The 23761-nt window shown below is 31.4% G+C and overlaps 1 protein-coding gene across 2 annotated transcripts in view; it reads right to left on the bottom strand.

Moving 5' to 3' along the window:
• Window positions 1-13408: 13408 nt before the first annotated feature.
• The window catches only part of LOC143071789 (drebrin-like protein), a 36222-nt gene continuing 25869 nt past the window's right edge, over window positions 13409-23761 (bottom strand). For both annotated transcript variants that reach the window (XM_076246367.1, XM_076246368.1), the window contains 6 exons: window positions 22474-22593; window positions 22037-22117; window positions 21609-21715; window positions 19134-19525; window positions 16975-17142; window positions 13409-15325 (listed from right to left, as the gene is read on the bottom strand). In XM_076246367.1, coding sequence (XP_076102482.1) covers window positions 15186-15325; window positions 16975-17142; window positions 19134-19525; window positions 21609-21715; window positions 22037-22117; window positions 22474-22593 — 1008 coding nt within the window. In that variant the 3' untranslated portion in view covers window positions 13409-15185. The remainder of the gene's footprint in view (window positions 15326-16974; window positions 17143-19133; window positions 19526-21608; window positions 21716-22036; window positions 22118-22473; window positions 22594-23761) is intronic.

Below are 23761 nucleotides of genomic sequence, written 5' to 3'. Positions count from 1 at the left end.
GTTTCAGACACGTTTTTATTCTTCATGTACTGTTCCTATCAACTTCGAAAAAGAGTCTTGGGTAATATGAGAAATTTATTTCCGTTCGTCCTCTTAAAGTGCTGTCCTTTCCATCTGACACAAGATTTACTTTAAATAATTTACTTTTATTCGTACGTCAACAATACTTAGACTTTTCTAACCCCCTTGGAATAATTCATCAAGAAAATATAGTATTTATCAAATGATAGTAATAGTATCACTAAAACCTCAATAATTGATAGTTCTAAAAAGCAGAGGTGTGTTTAAATTATTTAGCACTTAAAAGAATAATTAATAGTGTGTTCTGTATCAGTTGGAACTACCCAATCTTTTTCTTAGAATTATCAAATTGAGAAGACGTTACTGAGTTGTAAAACTTGTGAATGATCCATTTGTCATTTTGAACAATAAAATATGTTTAAATTAAACTATTAAATAGTCCTTTGAATGAATAAAGAAACACAAACATTAGTTAAAGATTGAATTAACATCGTACTATTCACTTTTTCTTCAGTCGAATTTTCCTTGACATTAATCTTGCGTAAGTACCAGTTTTACATTTCAAAGAATGTTCTAGAACAAATTCATTCCCTGAATTATTCTCATCTATTGTGAGAACTTTCAGCAATCTTGTTTTCATAGATTAATTGTTGGCATGGTTAGTATAAGATCTCTGACCAGTATAAAAGAAATGAATTAAAATAAAATAGTAAAATAAAATATTAAAACAAAATAACATAAAATAAATAAATAAAAAATAAATAAATAAATAAAGAAATAAATATTTTACATTACTTTCATGACTTTGAAAGCGGAATGAAAATGCATAATTATTTGAATTTGTTCTTGATTATTTAATTATACACTGGGGGTTTCTTATTACTCTTAAACATCCTTGTTAGTCTGATGTCTATCAAACATATTTTAAGAGACTTTTTACATTAGCTTCCTTTATCCACAGTATCTAAATTTAATCAAGTAGATCTCTTAAGAGTATCGTTCACTCTCCAATAATTTACCCTTAAACAGCTTAAAGATTCTCCACAACGACATCAATAAAGATCTTAGCATAATCTCCTTTCATTTTATATAGCTGTTAATATTTGGATTTTGTCCCCAGGGGAAACCAAAAAGCACTAAGTGCACAGTTTTCTTTTGCTTTTAGATACGTTAAATCCAGGACACAGGGAAAACGTGCGAGATGAAAATACGTTCTGTCGATTTATGTTGAAAGTAAAGGATTGTTCTCGCCAAAAACCAATTAAATCGACATCCCCATTAAGTCCAATGACAGTTTCTTGATGTCCAGTTGTAGGCTTTCGCTGGTAAGCTCCCTTTAAGTTTAAGTATTATACAATTTGCTTCAGATAATTTTAAGTCGTATTTAATGCACTATTGAACGCAATCAAACATTTTAATCTCGGTATTTGGTTGGGTTCATGTTGCTTTGTCTTGAAGTTTTCTATGAAGTGTTTTGTGGCTGTTGTTCTGACCATATTTTTACTTTGTTTTGTATACTTCAAAATGCAGAATGCCTTCTCAATATTGAAATTGCTAAACATTAGAGGCTCGAGATAGAATTCTTTCATAAATTAAATTTGAAAATGAACAAATATGTGTTGAATGATCTAAATCTTTTTGTGCATTTAAATGAGGAAAAAGTGATTCTCCCATTCAATGATTGCCGTACACCATGGCGAGTTGAATGAATGATATATTTTATTGCTATTCATTTATGGTACGGTTAAAGGTGGCATAATTTTCATCCTTCGTTATTTGCTTATCGTTCGATAAAACTGACTCTATTGGTGTAAAACTAAATTATCAACGGAGAATAATGAATCGTATCGGTTCGGGACATAACGGCACTTTAACTTTTAACAACCTTGCAATAAAAAGATAAAATTGAATGACAAAATAATATATTGTAGTTTACCCTTTTCCCACAATTTTCAACCGTTATTGCTAGAAATTCAGGAGACTGGTTTTCGAAAGTATTTTATGACTAAGACATGTCTTATGGCGGTCTTAGTTAAATATGTTTTCGAAAGTGTCCAAAATTGCGATACATCATATCTTTCGTCGTAACCTTAAATTAGGACATTTCGCAACATGAATTTTGATGTTCTAATAATTATCAACTATTTTTTTATTACCGGTTCTTTAGTTTATATTTATGCATATAGTGGATTGAAAACAAGTTATTGCAACTTATAAACATTCCTTTTTCACTTTGCGGGTGTGAGTGCTGCTTTGTAGCAACATTAGCCTGCTCTTTTTCGAAATCTACAAGGGTGTCTTTTACATGCAAGAGATATTGCTTTCTCTTAACACCGGTCAGCCATTTATCGTCCCCTTCCCAGTGACTATCACCATACTCGCAAAATGACAATTACCAGTTTTTTCGTGTATATACAAATTTCATGTTCATTATATTTACAACAATAGTTGTGTTGCTCAGTCATCTAAATAGTGAACATTTGTTCTTCTCCACTTCGTCAAAATCTCCTGCGACGTAAAGCCCTTTTTCTTGCTTTGGATCACAAACATACATAATTCTTATTTCTTTCCTCATATAGTACATTATTAAAAACGTTTGTGCACGGGTATTTCGTTAAGCGGGTACTTGATTAACGAATCTTAAAACAGTTAAAAATCGAAAACACTTCATGAATACATGATAATGCATAAACGCTAAGTTCACGATTTTTAAAATATAATTTTTTTTTCATATATATAGTCTCATGTTCATTATGTTGAGAGAAAAATTATTAAAATATTCATAAATAATAAAAATCTTATTAATTATTGTATTTATATTTTTTTATTTTTATATGTGTATCTTTAGCAATTTTTTTTTATCATTATTTAAAATAAATTTAAAATGTTTACCTATGACAGTCAAAAGAGCTTCATAGTTATGTTTATCTTAGACCAGCTTTGGTTAATATCAAATGATAGTCATAAGATGGTCATAAAATTTGTCCTAAAATAAATCTTACGACATATCCTAGGATACTTTCGAAAACCAGGCCCAAAGTGACTATGATTTAACGAAAATAAATTTATAGACAAAAATATTTTGGATTATTATTGTATGTTTTACTTTTGTTAGTATAAAATATTAAGAACTCATTTACACAAAGGAGTTAAATATAAGAATGATACAAATTAGAAGGTTTCTGCGCAAATGAATGGGGTTTGGTTTTGTCATAAATCTAACTGAATCTACACAAAATCCTATAATAAGAATTTGTATCAAATAATGAAAAAAGTACTTTCAAAAATATCGAGGTCCAAGATCAATTAGAAGGAGGAAAGTCCATAAAACCAAATAAACGTTCTTCTATATCAACCAACGAAACGAATGGAAAACAACTACATGTGTCATATTCCTACCTTGTTTCAGGCTTTACCCTCAGGTTGGCTAAACCTGGTTTTATAGCTACATTGACTTGAATGACAGTTGCAAATATTCTAGGTACGGATGTTGTTTATAATCTAATTACGTGATATAGTTTTATTTTATGTGTCTTTGTAAATTATTAACCTTTACTGTTTAGTCCATTTTCGAAATATCTTTTTGTCGTAGCCTGACACCTACTTATCCCGCCAATTTTTTTGTTGTTCTGTGGGTTCATTTTATGTATTCTTGTAATTCATTTTTGTGTATGTGCATTGTCTATATGCCATTTTGTTTTTCTTATTTGACACATTTGTTTGTTTTTATAGTGATTAATATCAATGTTTATCCTGGGACTATTATAACATCTCATATTAGTATAATAGTTCAAGGTATATTTCAACGTTGACTGCTGTAGCCCTTTTTTTGACATTTTTACCTATGACGTCTGTTTGTTATTTCTACACATTATTGTCAATATATTGGAATTTTATGTGATTGTATCTTTCCAATTTCTATTATACAAGTGACAAGTTTGGCTAGCTATAAAACCAGTTTTAATCCACCACTTTCAACATAAGAAAATGCCCATACCAACAGTTTTCTATTCGTTTTATGTGTTTGCCATTTGATAAGGGACTTTTTAATTTGAATTTTCCTTGGAGTTCGGTATAATTGTTGTTTTATCTTTTTTTCCGTTATATTTACAAAAATGGCCGTTTGAAATAACATATTGAATATGAGAAGAAAATGACGAATTTGACGAAAAATGAGAAGGTAATATGAACTTCTTGAAGAAGGAGTAACATTATTGTGCCAATCCGTCAAAAAAGGGTATACAACATAACTGTGTCGATCCATCAAATAATGATATTTAACATTTTGTGTCGATGCGTCAAAAAATTGTATGCAACACTCAGTCATTGATCCTGTGACGATGTAGACTTGTGTTAAAATAATCAAAACCTTCTTGTACAAATACCAAAAATTATTTATATATTCGAAACAAAGTTAATATTATATTTTAAAGTGGAGAATATTTAGCAAAGAAACAGTATTTTCCTATTCAATCAAACAAAAACCTATAATTTATCAAATTTACATCTACATTGCTAATTTCTTATATCTCAAATCCTTGTTTTGGGAATATCTTTCCAAAATCTCCCCATAGATTAGTGGTGTGGTATAGTCCCATATCTAATAACCCACCTACGCAAGCGCATACTGATCTCCATACTAAATAGACATAAAATAAAAAGTGAGCACATACACACATCGAAACAATCAACAACAACAAAACAAGGCTTATCGTTCTCATGAATCGTACAAAAAGTCCAAATCAATAGTACTATTAATTATTTTTGTTTTTGTCTTAAAACCGAATTTTAACATTTATTTACGTTTGAAAAAAAATAAAAAGGATTCCGTGAGTTGTTAATTGATTTCTATAAAAATGCTGAAGATTTACAAGAATTAATTGAATCATTACTTAAATGGTACGAAAACCCACAAACACCAGACAAGAGATAATAGCCTATTTAGTAGCCGATGAGTTGATCTAATTTCTCACTACATTGGATAATTTTCCTGTGTCAATGAGATTACAATCGTGACAAGTGTCAATTTGGAGCCAGAGAAGCCATGTTTATGCAATTTTCAAGCCGAAATATTTGTCACTTCCGATTTCCTGATCTTGAATTATCTAAAATCATTAATGACGTGTTTAAGAAGATTGTCTTTAAGTTATTCGATCATGAAGAAAAAGAAATTGCTCAAGGGCTTAAATGACTCTGATTTCATCAGCAGACGACATCCTTATTAGCAAACGATAAGGAATCTGTTAGTTGATGCAATTACACCATTTTATCAATTGTCAGAAAAGTTTTGACGGTAATTAAACTCGAAACAGCGCTAATCTCTCGGCTGGAGGATTTTTGGAGTTTCAATTAATCCATAAACTGGTAAAAGTTCATAAAGATGAAACGTCAGTTAAAGTCATTTGTGCTGACTTTTCAGTTGGTTGATTATCACGAACTTAGATAAACATCTTTGTCTGTATATGGGAATAACTGTTCTTGTTGAGCTATGCAACTATAACCATTCTTGTGTACTGATTTCATATTTCAAATATAAAATGATTTTTTTGTAGTTTATCGTAAACAGAAAAGGTATATATATAAAGGATTAATTTAGATGTATTTCATTCCTCATGGACGAATATAAAGAGTGCACCGATACAATATCAATTTTATTTGTATCATTTGAATTCCTTTCATACGATTGGTCACAAGCGCTTGTACTGATTGTTTTTGGCCGGTTATTTTGTTCAATCGAATATAAACAACATTGCGGCTTGAATCAATTATTTCCTTTTGGTCATGGTATTTTCGGGTTTTTCTTGACTTACGCATTTTCTCTGCTTTTTACTTACAAATTTAAAACGACAGTTGCTAAAAACAAATAAGAAAAAAAAAAATTCTGGAGTTGAATGATTTCTAAATTTGCCTATTCTCTCACAACTTTTGACTTTTATTCATTTGTTCGTGAATAGGTCAAGCTTATAAAACAAATACAATCGGGAAATGCGCTGACACATATCACAAGTCACGTAAAAATTCAATCGAGTATATATTTTTTTTATATCGCATGAACTCAAAAAAAAACGCGAGTTCCGGTACGTCGACATGACATCCCCTGCTGTGCAGGCATGATCCGTTATTGAATTTTAATCATGACAAAATCAGTTATAATGTCGGATGTATGATAATCCATGTGAAAAATGACAGTTTGCTAATGAAGACCTTTGGTTGCCAAACCAATATTGTTTAGTTTTTTCTTCATCATTTTAACTGTCAACATTTGTTTTTATCTTAGCTCCTATCGTTTTTGAAAGAACAGCCCAAAACAGCAAAACAACGTAATATCTACATGAATGGGGCAAAAATACAAAACAGTTTGTAAACTTTTCTAATTTTTCTGATATATAGTTATTAAATCTTGACTTGCTGATTGTTTAAAACATATCTCTTAGCTAATACCTTGCTCCTATCTTTGACCACAAAAAAGTACGGAAATGGTGAAAATAAACTCATCATAGATACCAGGACTAAATTTTGTATATACGCCAGACGCGCGTTTCGTCTACAAAAGACTCAACAGTGACGCTCGAATCCAAAAAAGTCAAAAAGGCCAAATAAAGTCCGAAGTTGAAGAGCATTGAGGACCAAAATTCCTAAAAGTTTTGCCAAATTAAGCTAAGGTAATCTATGCCTGAGGTAGAAAAGACTTAGTATTTCAAAAATTCAATATTTTGTAAACAGTTAATTTATAAATGTAACTATATCAATGATAATTCATGTCAGCACAAAAGTGCTGACTACTGGGCTGGTGATACCCTCGGGTAAATAAATCTCAATTGATAGTTCAGGTGCTATAACTCAAACCAGAGTTGGCTGATTTTTCTGAAAATTTCACGAGACATATTATCATATGCTTATCTTTTTTTGCACTTACATGTTGAACTAAAACGGGTGGTTATAATTTTTCCAATTTAAGGGTAGCTACATCTTTTTTTTTGTTGCAATTACAAATAGTTTTAATAAAGATAATAGTGAAAGCTGTAAAGGCAATAACTCTAAACGGGTCGACATATTTTTCAAAATCTTTTACGGTAGAAAGAGCTGGTCGTGTTTACAGTTTTTATCGTTTTTTTTCCCCATTTCACCAAACAGATAAACTAATGTTTATAGCCTTGTAAAATATAGGCTTATAACTAAGGAGTAAGTTGGCAACCTATGTTTGTTATGTATTATAGATCCTTGTTAAAGATATATACTAACCTTAAGAGACTTCACCTGCATATAAGATATACATTTTCCGTTTGTTTTGTATTCAAGCTCTTGCACATCCTACTTAGACTTTGTAAAACCTTTCCAGTGTCTGAGCAGCAGGTTGATGAACCAGGGGTATGTCAAATAACGTCTCGTCCTTTTTTCTTAACAACATTCATCGGAAGGTACCAAGACCTTGTTGATAAATATTCCGTTTCAACTTCACAAATACCGGTAATACGCGATGGTTTTGAAATATAAATTCAGTGTACTGGCGTTGTTTATCATCTTAATAACGTGCTATAGTAGTCGTTATGAATACTACTTTTACTGTTTAGTCTGGTTTTGTTGATATCCATTTGACGTGACTCTGTATACATCCCCGTCATTGTGATATTTTTCTATGATAATTTTTGTTATTCTTGTCTTTCATTTTTGCTAATGTGCTTTGTTATTATGACTTGTATTTGTTTCTTTTGGGACATACAACGTGGTTCTGTGCTTATACATCCCGTCATTGTGTAATTGTGCTATTATAAATTATTGTATTCTTGTCTTTCATTTTTGCTAATGTGTTTTGTCTGTATGCCTTTTTGTGCTTCTTTGTTACATTTTTATAGTGATTTAGATTATAACATAAAGCTGACTGCTGTACCAATATTTTTGTCATTTTAACCTATAATGTCTGTTTATCTTGTTCACAAGTCGTTGTCCATATAATGGAATTCGATGCAACTGCCATACGAGTGAGAGGTTAAGCTAGCTTTTAATCCAGGTTTAATCCAACATTTTCTGCATAAGAAAATACATGTACCAAGTCAGGTATGTATCCATTGTTATTCGTTCGTTTGATGTGTTTGAGCTTTTGATTTTCCCATTTGATTAGGGATTAAGGGAAGTTCTAAGTTCTCTAATTATCAATTTGTCTTGAAAGTCAGTATTTTTGTTATGAATTTTACTAAATGGATTACGGCTATTCGAGTGCTGCACTTCTCTCTGTCTCACAAGCCTTTTCAATACTATAAATTTCACTGGTTAAACTAAATGGTCATCAATTAGACGAGATGTTTTATCATCTTTGTCAAAGAGTGCAGTTATTTGACATATCGGGTACCCACTCTATTAGGTTTAGTTACATATCGCACTTCGTTTCACAGTTAGTTTTTGCTCTTTTTTTTCTGAAGGGTACGTAGACTTGAGTCATAATTAATACAACATTTATAGTTAAATCTTAAGGCAATGATAACAAGACCCATGTGGATTATCTTAAATAAATTTCAAAAATTTACTAATGACAGATCAAGGGTTGGTGGTTGTTGATTAATTCATTGAGAAATTATTGGATTATTTGTATATCGCCACTTTTAACGATATGATGCTATATCGTGGTGTCCTTTTTTGTTGGTAGAGGAAGCTAAAGAGAACCACGACCTTCGGGAGGAAACATGACCATCCTAGTCAATTATGATTTAAGTTGATTTCACCTGCTACATGCAGGATTTGAACTAACAAACTCAGTGTTGCCTGGCTAGTTATACAGATTGAGAAGTTCGACTACCCGGCCATGGTGGAACATGGCCATGGCCCCATATAATCGATTATTGAATAAATGTTCATAGTAACAATCTCAAATAAATTTTAGATATTTAATAAACAGTTGCGTCACCAGTTTCCCATTGTGTCCAATCTATCTTTGGAAAGCTAAAGTCCACTGTTAAAGGTTTACCTCTAAATTTCTCAAGTCGACATAATTTCTGAAAAAGGTCATTTGAATTTTCATTATCAGTTTAATCTGACGACGGGCTTTTAAATAAACAGCTAACAGTAAAAAGTAAAGTCACAAAAATACGGAATCCGAGGCAAATTCAAAACGGAAAGTCCCTAATTAAATATCAAAATCAAAAACTTAAACACTTCAAACGAATGGATAACAACTAACTAGGTACAGTCATTTTGTTAAGTAGAAAATGGTGTATTAAACCTGGTTTCATAGCCATCTAAAATCTCTTTCCTGTATGACAGTCGCACAAAATTACGCATCCCATTGACAACGATATCTCAACAAAACAAACAGACATATTAACATTTTCTTTTAACTAACATTATAGTAAAACCAATTTTAAATTATTTTCATAGTTCGGAATGCTTCAGCTTTTTTTAAGGATGCAGTTTAATTTATCCATTAGTGTATATCTTGGTGGACATAGACACATGTATATCTGGATAAACAGACATCGTTACAAATATTTCTGAATCAAAATATCTGTATAAATTTGATGAACAAACGAATACTATATCATCACGATAGACAGACAAGGGTAAATATTGATGGAAAAACATGGATATGTATATTTCTGAATGGACACACATATGTATCTGGATGGAAAATGGTCATCTATATACTAGTAGGCAGACATTTTTACAGTTTTTAATATGTTCAAACAAAAAGTGATACATTTCAGGAATATGGTCCTTTGTTCTGAGAATAATTTGAAGAAACATTTGACACTTTGCCATTATGTGTAAGCAAAATAAAGTATTGGAAACCAGAAAGATTAGGTGTTATACCACTAAAATTGACTAAATCATAGTACGTCACATCCAGTTACGAAAATAGGTCGAACAAGTGAAACTGTGAGCTTCTGCTCACTGATGATACCCCGCCCAAATACTTGACGGTAAAAAGGAAGTTGTTGAGTGATGAATCTGAAAACATATATCACGGTAAAGCGGACTTATATAAACCCGGAAACCAAGTTTCAGAAATCTTTGTTATGTAGTTCGTGAGAGAAATGTGACGAAAAATTTCAACTTGGATGCCATATGTAAAATGATGTAAGTGTTTGGTAAACTGGAAGTTGTTGAGGGATGAATCTGTAAACGCATCAAACAGTATAGCTGATTTATATAAACCCTGTCAGAAACCAAATTTCAGAAATCCTTACAATGCAGTTCCTGAGAAAAATGTGACGAAAATTTTGAAGTCAGGTGTCATGTGTAAAATGATGTACGTGTTGGGTAAACAGGAAGTTGTTGAGAGATGAATCTGAAAACGCATCACACGGTATAGTTGACTTATATAAACCCTGAAAATAAATTTCAGAAACCCTTGTTATGGAGTTCTTGAGAAAATTGCGATGAAAAATATATTCATGCGAAGGACAGACGGATGGACGAATGGATGGACAGACAGAGGTAAAACAGTATACCCCCACTTTAGTGTGCCTATAAAAAAATATTCCCTTGAATTTGACAGTTATAGGAAACGTATCCTACGTTTCAATCCAGTAAAACATTTCTTGGTCATAAATATATATCTTGGGTTTTTCAAAGCACCATTATTTTTTATTTAGAGTAACTATAGAATAGTTTAAGGTTACATGGTTACTAAAGCTTGTACAACGTAAAAAAGAGATGAAAATTTGATTGGTTAACTTCCAGTGATGGTTATTTTCTTATATGCAATGAAATGTTATGTGAAATTTTGTCTATAGTACTAGGATATAACTTTACTCATGTCGAGTATTTCTTTTTTTGAAACAAAGATAAATTCTATACAATTTTCTAAAAAGTGCAAATTTAACAGACTAATAGGGGAAATCAATGGTGGTATTACATCTTTATCATATTATGAGTGATGAATGACGTAACTCATCCAACAGTAAAGTACACTCACATGAAGCATTACCAAATTTCAACAAGCACTGATAAGTAGTTCCTATGAAAAATGCAACACTACTTTCATGGGACAAACAGACAGGCGGACGAGGTAATCCAGTATAGACTCTTACTTGCAGGGATATAAAATCGGTAATCAAAATAGCAGGCTTCTATTTGATTACAATAGACATGCATTGTATTCACAAAATTTCATTAATGGCATTTAATTCAAAACACTTTGAAGGCTAAATCAATTAGAAAGTTGAAAAGCATTTATATAGACAATTGGCAAAGATCTGTCTAAAGTCAGGCCATCTATATCTGGGGAAGGAATCAGAGCGTCTTCGGTTCGTAATCTAGCCATTTTATTGAAAGTTAATCTGATACTTTTTTTCCAAAACCAAATCCGGCAAGACATTTCAATACAACCATCAGAATTTGGGATGAGTGACTTTGAAACACGTCAATTTGTTTTCAGACACAATTTCTATGAAAAAAATTAGTTGTTGCAAAAGGACAACTTCAAACCATAAATCTTATAAAGAGAGACAACAAAGGATCGAAACGTAGAGCATCAGTTTCATTATAATATCATTTAAACATTACTAGTACCAGAGGCCTTTTCTTTCTGGAGTCACTCCTTTGAGCTCACTAAATTCTGAGGGAAAAGGGTACTTCTTATGAGGTACTTCTGATAATCAAAGTGAGCTAAATCTAAGTAGAGGTGATTCCAAAGAATGAGACGAGTGACAACTGTCACTCATACTAATATTGTATCAGTAGTCTTACTTGTTTAGGGAAAGAATAGGAATATATATATTTAAAAAAAAATTGTTTGAATACACTTTGATATAAATACACAAGTTGTACAAAATTTAAAGTTTAAAAAATTACTTCAACAAGTATAAGATACTGATTCAAGTGCTTAATTGGTTTGATATTCTATCTTTTCTTACCATTAATTAATATGTAGTATTACTATAATTTGGGTTGACAAAGTAAATATATGCAAGTGCATATGTAAAATAAAGTAGTTGTTCAACCATTCTTTTTTTTAATTTCAGGGTTGGCAGTCATAAGCTTAAAGAAAAACACCAATTTGAAGGCCAAATCATTAATGAAGTTGATGAACAAGTTGAAAAACAAATATAACATTTAAAACTATCTGTGCAAAATTTTGCAATAGCTGTCTGTAAGATCGATGTAGGATAAACAAGAATGTGTCCTAAGTACACTGATGCCCCACTCGCACTATCAATTTCCATGTCCAATGGACCGTGAAATTGGATAAAAAATCTAAATTTGCAATAAATTTAGAAAGATCATACCATATGGAACATGTGTACTAAGTTTCAAGTTGTTTGGTCTTCAACTTCATCAAAAACTACCTTGACCAAAAACTTTAACCCGAAACTCTCACTTTCATTTTCTATGGACAGTAGACCATGAAACTGGGGTCAAAAGTCTAATTTGGCATTAAAATTAGAAAGATCATATTATAAGCAACAAGTGTACTAAGTTTCAAGTTGATTGGACTTCAGCTTCATCAAAAACTACCTTGACCAAAAACTTTAACCTGAAACTCGCACTTTCATTTCTATGTTCAGTGGACCGTGAAATTGGGGTCAAAAGTCTAATTTGGCTTTAAAATTAGAAAGAACATATCATAAGCAACAAGTGTACTAAGTTTCAAGTTGATTGGACTTCAGCTTCATCAAAAACTACCTTGACCAAAAACTTTAACCTGAAACTCGCACTTTCATTTCTATGTTCAGTGGACCGTGAAATTGGAGTCAAAAGTCTAATTTGGCTTTAAAATTAGAAAGAACATATCATAAGCAACAAGTGTACTAAGTTTCAAGTTGATTGGACTTCAGCTTCATCAAAAACTACCTTGACCAAAAACTTTAACCTGAAGCGGGACGAACGAACGGACGAACGAACAAACGGAGGCACAGACCAGAAAACATAATGCCCCTCTACTATCGTAGGTGGGGCATAAAAACTTAAATCAAATCAAAAAGGGGGGGGGGTCAACATTGCTGCAAGTTTTGTTAATCCAAAATCGATTTTACTTATATCCATATAGGTAAATCAATTTTTCCCAAATTAAGTTAAGAGGGTGGGTGGGGGGTCAGTGAAAAAATTATGCGAATTAATTTTTTTATCCTAAATTGAACTTTTGATGTTGTCCCTAACTGGGAGAATAAAAACCTGTGTTTTTTTTTTTTTTTTAACATTGTGTAAACAATTTATTTACAGAAAGTAATCAGATCAATGATATTTCATGTCAAAACTAGAAATTGTCTTCTCAGGTTGGTGTGGTTAGTTTTATCAACCTTGCTATATGAAAATCATGACATGTAAGATCTTTTAAAAAGTATCAAATTCACATACCACTTATTATTACTATGTGATCAAAGCTACTGGAAATACAACATTCTCATAATACCACGAGAATCTGTATTTTTAGCAGCTTAAATATAAGACAAAATACTTTACAATTCTTTATTTACAAAATCATCGTACTGGTTTTATCATACATCACTTACATACCATGTATTCTTAACAAATTAAATGTCTTATGAAATTCTTTTAAAATGCACCAATAATTTATTTGCATAGAACACACATGTGTTTCAACATCTACTCTTCAAGCTTTCAGTTAATATGAACTGATTATAAAAATAATACAAATTATGTATATATACCATAAAAAAACTGTCAACGAGTATGACGAGCACTAATTTCTAAAGACTACAACTATTTTTGAAAGGCTTTTATATAATGTTCTATCTTAATATGCAAAGTATAGATTACTTTTGATCTAGTAGAATTCAGTCATACAATTTAAATACTACAACCTTTATAAAAAAAGTGCTGTGAATATTACTGAATTATCTTACACGTTGATTATTACCTGTAAAAACTGAAATTCATGTTTCCACATTAAATATACTATCATTTAAACAGTTTAACCACATCAATTCTTCAATTATTTGGATCATATTCTATACAATCAGCTTAATAAATATCAAATATAAAGTCATTAAAACATACTTTTACATGCAAATCATGAAATTATAAAAAAAAATTCAACACCAAAAAAAAATCCCAATTTATAAGTATACCATTCCAGATGTGCTTACATTCAATCACCATAAATCTACTGATATAGATTTCAGTAGTGCAACCATGACTTTCATTTATTTTATTTAAAATAATTTCAAAATTTACGTCATAATTCCTCGAATTATGATAAAATATTTAAAAACAGAAAAAGGAAATCATACCTGAACCTTGTCAATGTGGATTTCAGTTAATGTTCATATTATAGGGCATCTCATATTTCAGAAAAACTGAAAAAATCAAAAGAAACATTAAAACAAACATTTATATCAAGTACATAAAAAGCTTGCCAAAAAAAAAAATCCATAACAAATTAGATTTTTTAAATGTACTGGTATACCAATTCTAAATTATGAGTAAGAAACAAAATGAACTTGCTTAAAAAAAAAATCTTGTAAATCATAACTGTACTTTTAAATCTAATATGTAAGAAAAGGCCATTTAGATACATGGATTTGTTAATTCAATTGTGAATTATAACTTACATAAACAGTTTTGTCACAAATGTATCTGTACTATCAAATCTCTGATATGTAAGAAAAGGCCATTTAAATAGATTCATGGATTTGTTATTTTAATTGTGAATTATAACTCACATGAATAGTTGTCACTAATCATATTGAGACGTAAACATTGAGTCAGTGTATAAAATGAAGCAATGCTTAATATAGCTATAAAATGAGCAAATGTTTATAAAGTAATCAATCCAGTTGATTTGGTCACATAATAAAATATAAAAGTACATGAAGGATCTCAAATATACAACTAACATCAACTTTGTGACAATAATCAAACCTAGATAGCTCTAGATAAAATTCTAAGTACTTCATGTGATATTATTGATATATTCTGATTTTACATTGATAAGTTGGTTTTCAGTTAAAAATTCTCAATGAGAAATCTGATTTATTATTCAAATTGGAAATGAAGAAATTTAGGGAATAACTATAAAAAAATATGTTGAAATCCAAAACTGGCAATATCACAAATAAATGGAAATTTATTGCAATGTCAGATTTCAATGCAATCTTGATTATAAATAAAAACCTGGTATTAAATTACTATACAGAATCCTGTTTTTAAAATAAATTTCCAATCTATGTATTGATAATAAGTAATGAAACTTTTGCATTATATTAAATTTATTCCACGACTTCCACATAATTAGCAGGAAACATTCCAGTATGTCCACTTGGTCCTGTTCCTGTCCACCATCCTTCATCAATCATTTCTACATTTGTTATAATATCACCAGGGTCAAAGCTTATCTCTGTGTCATCAGCTGTTAATAGAAACATAAACATTTGTAAAGTTAAAGTCGGAACCTGTTCTTCATTTTCATTCTATTATATGGATATGCATACAATTTTTATAAAACTAAGGGAATGATAGGGGCTTGCTACTGTAAATTCAGAAACTATTGCGATGTTTTTATTATTGCGAATAATGTGACAGAGTTATAATCGAAATAAATAAAACTAGCATTTTGAAACTTTTGATATGAACTAAAGAGGATTTTTATGAACATCTCAAAAATTAAAATTGCATTTTAGTCTAAAATGACAAAATCACAATAATATATGCATGCAATGATTTCTGAATTTACAGTAATTAAATAGTCAACTATCATTTTTTTTCTCATTCCTAGAGTATGAATAGAATAGAATATTTTTATTTACCAAATTAGGGCCCCAGGAGGGCATATAGCATAAAGACAATATTATTATAAACAATAACATATGCAATACACAGACAATAAAAGATACATGTATGTAACAAGTGTTATAAAAATAATAAAATAAAATAATATACTACAGAAAATACACTCAACAAAATAGTAGCAGTGTATTAATATTCAATGAATACTATATTGACTTATGTGATAGAGTTGTATAATTTCTTCAATAAATGTGTGTGTAGATAAGAAATATGATGTCTTTCTGCAGCAGGTGACAGCAATTTTCTGAAACTTTTATATCTATTTCAATGGAAATTCTTATTTATTAATATATTGATCAATGTCCAAACTGGTCAACTGATCAAATGCATTTAACTTGTTTCCATATATATCCTACACTTGAAGCTAATTTTGTTTCCATATTTAAACTGCAACTCGGCTTTGCTCATCCCCTGTTTACAGTCATAATTTACTCTACATTCCACAAAACTGTTAAATAAAATTGAGAAAGGAAATGGGGAATGTGTCAAAGAGACATCAACCCGACCATAGAACAGACAACAGCCAAAGGCCACCAATGGGCCTTCAATGAAGCGAGAAACTCCTGCATCCAGAGGCTTCCCTCAGCTGAACCCTAAACAAATATGTATACTAGTTCGGTGATAATGGATGTCATACTGAACTCCCAATTATAAACAAGAAACTAAAATTAACAAGAATGTGTCCAAAGTACACGGATGCCCCACTCGCACTATCCTTTTCCATGCTCCATGGACCGTGAAATTGGGTAATTATCTAATTTGGCATTAAAATTAGAAAGATCATATCATAAGCAACAAGTGTACTAAGTTTCAAGTTGATTGGACTTCAGCTTCATCAAAAACTACCTTGACCAAAAACTTTAACCTGAAACTCCCACTTTCATTTTCTATGATCAGTGGACTGTGAAATTGGGGTCAAAAGTCTAATTTGGCTTAAAAATTAGAAAGATCATCTCATAAGCAACAAGTGTACTAAGTTTCAAGTTGATTGGACTTTAGCTTCATCAAAAATTACCTTGACCAAAAACTTTAACCTGGACGGACGGACGGACGGACGAACGGAGCCACAGACCAGAAAACATAATGCCCCTCTACTATCGTAGGTGGGGCATAAAAATCATACAAGACTAACAAAGGCCAGAGGCTCCTGACTTGGGACAGGCATTAAATGTTCATTTAACCAGTAATCTGTTAATTATTATGTTTACTTACTTGCTTGATAGTCATACAGTGCTGTAACTGTTGCAGTGCCACCTGGTGTTCCTGCTGGTGCCCCTGTGTATTGTTGGTCGTCTGTAGGTTGTTCTTCTTGTTGATAGTTTTGTTCATCATATTGAACAGTTTCTTCATGTTGAACTGCTGGAATTGATGTTTCTGGCTCTAAAAATTAAAGCATTTATAATGTGTTAAACTGTTAAATTTAATAAATACTGTTAAATTGTTCATACACTGTTATAAAATTCTGAACAAAAAAAGTCTTTAGTTCTAGGACCACATTAGTAAAATTTAAAAAACAAAAATTAAAAAACTGAAAATATATTTCTATTATACACTGTTTTCAAGATTTTTTTTTTTAAAGTTTAATAATATGGTGACATAATAAATTACCGTTAATAAGAGAGGAAATTTATCAGGGTTTCTGCTGGCTGTTGCAATTTTTTTCATTTCGCCAAAAAATTATAATTGTGGCAATTAAAATCATGACTGGTGAAAGAATTTGGTAAATGAAATAGAAATGTTCAACTTTGTCCATCTTATAAATTTTGTTTCAGATTTCTCTGACTTTGAACTTGTCAGGGGTATCTATTTCGACAGAAATCAATAATCAGCTGATTGAATTTGATACAAATTGGCAACAAAGATCTATTAATAATGTGATTATAATACTATTTAATGAAAATGAGAAGTAAAATGGTGTCACATGTCTACTAAAAGTTTCTTTTTCCAATTTGATAAAAAAAAATAGTTTTGAAGAGGGTAGGTTCTTTACTTCGTTTAATCTGCACACCTATCTTAAGCAATATTTTGGGTCTCCAGGGTTTTAGGTTTAAAAAATGGCTATCGAAAAGAAAACTGTTGTTTAAGGAAATTGGTCAAAAGTTAAAAGATTTATATTTCTTGTCCTTTAATAAGGCAGGACATATCTAATATACTGAAGCTCTGAAGCTTGATCTTTAGTTCCCAGAAGTCAAATTTTACAGTATCATTAAAAAATCATGAGAAATTTTTGTTCTAATAAAGTGGTCGTATATAACAATGTAGATTATGAAACAGATATGAAGAATAATACTAAAAGAAACAACAATGCTGCAAACTTGATTTGTGTGTTAGCAAGAAGGAAAACAAGTCCTTATAATTAATAACAATCAGTTTATGTTACATATAGTTAGCAAAAAAAAAATTGAGAGTGGTAAACCAAATTTTGTTTAGGCGAAATAAAACATTGACCCTAGGGAAACCCTGAATACATATTTATTTATTTAACAAGTTTCTAATAATCAACATAAGACATGTACAGACATTTGTTTTCCCTCACCATGTGAAATACAATGTTATCATCTAATAATCAACATGAGACATGAACAGACATTTGTTTTCCCTCACCATGTGAAATACAATGTTATCATCTAATAATCAACATAAGACATGTACAGACATTTGTTTTCCCTCCTTATGTGAAATACAATGTTACCATCTAATAATCAACATAAGACATGTACAGACATTTGTTTTCCCTCACCATGTGAAATACAATGTTACCATCTAATAATCAACATAAGACATGTACAGACATTTGTTTTCCCTCCTTATGTGAAATACAATGTTACCATCTAATAATCAACATAAGACATGTACAGACATTTGTTTTCCCTCACCATGTGAAATACAATGTTATCATCTAATAATCAACATAAGACATGTACAGACATTTGTTTTCCCTCACCATGTGAAATACAATGTTATCATCTAATAATCAACATAAGACATGTACAGACATTTGTTTTCCCTCACCATGTGAAATACAATGTTATCATCTAATAATCAACATAAGACATGTACAGACATTTGTTTTCCCTCCTTATGTGAAATACAATGTTTTCCCTCCCCATGTGAAATACAATGTTTTTGCCTCCCAAAGTCAAATACAATGTTACCATCTAATAATCAACATAAACCATGTACATACATTTGTTTTCCCTCCCCATGTAAAGACATGTACAGATATTTGTGTTCCCTTCCCATGTGAAATACAGTACAGACATTTGTTTTCCCTCCCCATGTGAAATACTAAAGACATTTTTTTTCCCTCACAATGTGAAATACATACAGACATTTGTTTTCCCCCTTCCCCATGTGAAATACAATCTTACCATCCTCCCATACATCCACATCTTGTTCTTCATCTGAATCTTGTCTCTGAGGCATTCCTTCTGCTAACAAATTTCTGGTTTTTGGTGTACTCTCTGTTGATGGGGGTGGTGATGTTTGTCTGGGTGGTGAAGGACTTCGGGGTGGTGGTGATGGCTCCCTGGGAGGGGGTGAAGGCTCTCTTGGTGGAGGTGATGGTTCCCTCCGTGGTGGTGATTGCTGTCGTGGAGGGGGTGATGGTTCTCTCCTTGGTGGTGATGGCTGTCGTCTAGGAGGTGATGGCTGTCGACCAGGAGGTGGACTTCGCTCCTCTTCTCTTGGTAACTGTATTGGTTGTTTTCTGGTTGGTTGATCATTGTTTTCTCCTTCAGACAGGAAATCTCCTCTCAGCTTCCTATAAAAATTAATAACACATGAATATTTCTTCAAGATGATTTCAGATATATCAATTTAAGTCCATACTTAAATATATATAATTATCAAAATAATTTGTTTCATATCATTTTTTGTTTTAAATCATGACATAAACTATCTTAAATGATTGGAATGTTTGTTACAAGTAGTTTTTAAAAGAAACATTTATGGTACCTCTATCATACCATTATAACAAACAGCTACACAAGGAGCTTATGATACCTCCTTCTTTTGCATATAAAAAGAATAAAATGGCCCTGTAGAAAAAGTTGCCAGATAATAACTTAAGGCATATAAATATAACCTAAAATATTACTGCTACATTGACAACAACACTTAAGTAAACTGCATCTTTTATTGTCGACATGTTTCGCCGATTAGATCGGCTTCATCAGGACAAAGTATACAAAATTAGAACCCCTGAAGTACAAAAAAACGGTATCATGTATGTGACGTCATAATTGTCCATTGTTGACGTTGCTATGGGATACTCTATATCATTATGTAATGTTGAACAGAAAATGAATCAAACATAGTACAATGCAAATGAAGTTACTAAATTTAGAGTTAATCTATAATTTTTCGAATTGTCTTTAACTTTAAAATGGTTGTAAACTATTATAATGGTAAGTGTATAAATAAAATGTGTTTTTAAATAGAAATTAAATTTGTGTAACATGTATGTAAGTACAATGTCAGTGTACAGTTTTATAAAGTTTCTTCCTAATTTGGACAACACTAATAGGGCACACCCCTACCACTTCGACTGGGTTCCCTTTGGCCGGAGGTACTACTTCCAATCGCGTCGGGAATGCCGTAAAGTGGTTTACTGTCGCAGAATTTCTTGGCAATGTTGGTTGAACTGGAAATGGTGGTGGGAAGGATTTATGTTCTTTGTATCTTACTTCTTTTAACTTTAATTTGCTGCAGGTTTAAAATAGTACTGGAAATCTATCTTGGCTGTTTTGTGTCATCTCCATTGACTTTTGAAAGATCCTTTTTAAGGTTTCACACTAAAATAATTTTACATTTAATTTTCTGATGGCACAGAATGATGGTACATATAAATCTTGATATATTGGCCGTCCTGTTGTAGGAATGTAGTCCTCTGTTTTTTCTTCATATAAGTTTCCTTTTGTTTGGTGGTTTCTTGGCAGTAATTGATGGTATCAGTTGTTTGTTGGCTTCTTGGAATTCTTCGTTCTTGCTCGGTATAGAGATGGCCGTGGGGTCGGCGCTGTGTGGTATAGGCGGATCCGGGGATGCAGGGGTTCAGATGGAATATCAAAAGATAAATAAAGAGCTGCTGAACCAACATAAGAGGCGTTGGTTCAGCAGCTCTTTATTTATCTTTTGATACAGAAGATACAAATCGAAACAGATTCCTCCACCAAAACATGTTTGACACACTGTTTTTCCACACTTGAAAGTTGAATATTAAATATTTAAAAAGCTAGGCAATCCTCATATCATAAATATCTAAATTTAATTGTCTTGAAAAGGGAAAACTGTATAAACAACAAGAATGTGTCCATAGTACACAGATTCCCCACTCGCATTATCATTTTCTATGTTTAGTGGACTGTGAAATTGGGGTAGAAACTCTAATTTGGCATTTAAATTAGAAAGATCATATCATAGGGAATATGTACCCTAAGTTTCAAATTGATAGGACTTTAACTTCATCAAAAACTACCTTGACCGAAAACTTTAACCTGAAGCGGCCCAGATGGACAAACGGACGGAAGGACGGAAGAATGGACGAACAGACCAGAAAACTTAATGCCCCTCTACTATCGTAGGTGGGGCATAAAAATCATATCCTCTGTTTTAATCACTACTAGATTTACAAATTTTACTTGGCTTATAGAATCTTCAAATATTGGGGATTTTTTTCATTTGAGGATTGCCACGAATGTTAGAAAATTCATCATTTCAAAGAAGCTTCATTTAGTAGTTTATCTTTTTATACAATAAACTTGTATATATTTGATTAGCAAAGAAGTGATAGAATAAATGCTTACAACAAAGAACTAGCTAACTAAAAGAACTACATTTAATACCTTGGAGGTGGTGGTGCTCGCCTTGAATCTTCTTCTGTTTGTGATTCTCGCCTCTTAAATAAATTTCTGGCATTGGAAGCTGATGTGGAAGCTAATTTAGTGGCCTCCTACAAAATTTTATTATCCTTATATTTTATGTGTACTGCTATGCATTATTGACTGTACCAAATCTCTCATTTCATCAAAGTGGCTTGAAACAAAGTGTACATCTACTTAAATTGTATATGACATAGTATTGTACAGTGAAACCAATATCAGGATCTTTCCATGTTTCTATAAAAAAAAATCTGAGTACAAAGTTCATTTGAATGTATGTTCACCTTTAAAATTGTAGTTCTGATTGAGTTTGCAATCTTCATAACTTACGGAATTGGAGAAAAATATAAAATGTTCACAGACACAGTAATAATATAAATGTATGGACTTACTGCAGCTCTTTCCTTCCTCATTATTTCACTCCTATGAGCCCTTTCTTCTTCATCCTTCACCTGTCTGCTCTGTTCAACTTCCTATAATAAATATATGAGCATTGTGAATAAGTTTCAAAACTTAGATTGAGACAAACTAAAGTTAAAGAAGGGAAACGAAAAATGCCAGCAATTTTTCTACTTGTAAAGAGACATAACTCTAGAATGGTAAAAGTGAGGTCACCAAAATTAAAACTTGACATGTGTTGTGAGGTAATAAGCATTGTGTATAAGTTTCATAACATTTGGTTAAGGCAAACTAAAATTAAAGACAGAAACCAATTTTGAGACATAAAGAGGGACAGACAGACAGACAAGGGTAAAACTTTATGCCTCCTTTGCCATGGAGGGGCATAACAATATGTAAAACATTTAAGCATTTTCCAATAATTATTTACCCATCTTTTCTTTTCTTCTTCATTATCTATCTGACTAGCTCTTCTTTCTCTGACTTTTTGTTCATGAACTACTTTCATTCTCTCTTTCACCACTTTGTCCCTTTCTTCTGCCTCCTTTTTCTGAAGTTATAATAGTTTTTATTTATTTGACTGCATAATGGCAAACTATTGTGTTAAAGAATAGATACAAAAATGGATATAATATCTATTCTTAACCCATGGAATCTAGTTTGTTTATGGAAGATTGTTATTAGACAATATATAATACATACAACAATCAAACATATATTTTCCTTACATTGAATGTTTTCAAAATCTTTATTGCATTTATGAACTATTAAAGTTCATATCATGTACATTTTATGCTTATCGAAGTAACTTAAAAAAATCACTTTAAAAGTCATTATTTTTCAAAGGTTATGGCTGCAACAATTTCATATTACATGTATATTATTTCTTAAAGAATACATATAAGTGTCATTATCAAACTGTTGTTTCGTTTTTCAAAATTTTCTAGTTCAAGGTAATACATCTATAATCAACTTTTTTCCTTTCCATCGGAGACATGACTTTTTCTAATTTAAAATATAATGTATATCTCAAGAATAAATAAATCTAATCAAACTTTTTTCAAAATCTAATAATTATGGCTAGACCATAATCTCAGACAGAAAGTAACATGAATATTTATAACAAGAGGCTGTCACAACGACAGCAAACCGGATTTATTAACATTTATTTGTGTCCTGGCTATATCACAAGAACCATTACTGATGAATGATGAAAGTGAAAATCGTCAATATCAAATTTGACCTCCATTTTGTCAGAAGTATCAACATATTAAAATTTGAAAAGCTTAGATTGAATGGTTCATAAGTAAATGCAACAACCTGAATGGAAACGCCATTTTACGATCTTTCAAGAACCATAACTCCTGAACGGTAAAAGTCAAAATCGTCATTATTGAACTTGACCTCTATTTTGTCATCAGTAACAACATATTAAAATTTCAAAAGCTTTGGTTGAATGGTTCATGAGAAAATGCACGGACACGACGGGAAAAACCATTTTTCAATCTTTTAAGAACCATAACTCCTGAACGGTAAAAGTCAAAATCGTCATTATTGAACTTGACCTCCATTTTGTCATCAGTAACAGCATATTAAAATTTCGGACGCTTTGGTAGAACAGTTCATGCATAAATGCACGGACACGACTGGAAACTCCATTTTTCAATCTTTCAAGAACCATAACTCCTGAACGGTAAAAGTCAAATTCGTCATTATTG

This window comes from Mytilus galloprovincialis, chromosome 4 (assembly GCF_965363235.1).
Source record: "Mytilus galloprovincialis chromosome 4, xbMytGall1.hap1.1, whole genome shotgun sequence".
Lineage (NCBI taxonomy): Eukaryota > Metazoa > Mollusca > Bivalvia > Mytilida > Mytilidae > Mytilus > Mytilus galloprovincialis.
The sequence above is the reverse complement of the archived record's forward strand: the minus strand, read 5'-3'. Positions and strand labels throughout refer to the sequence as shown.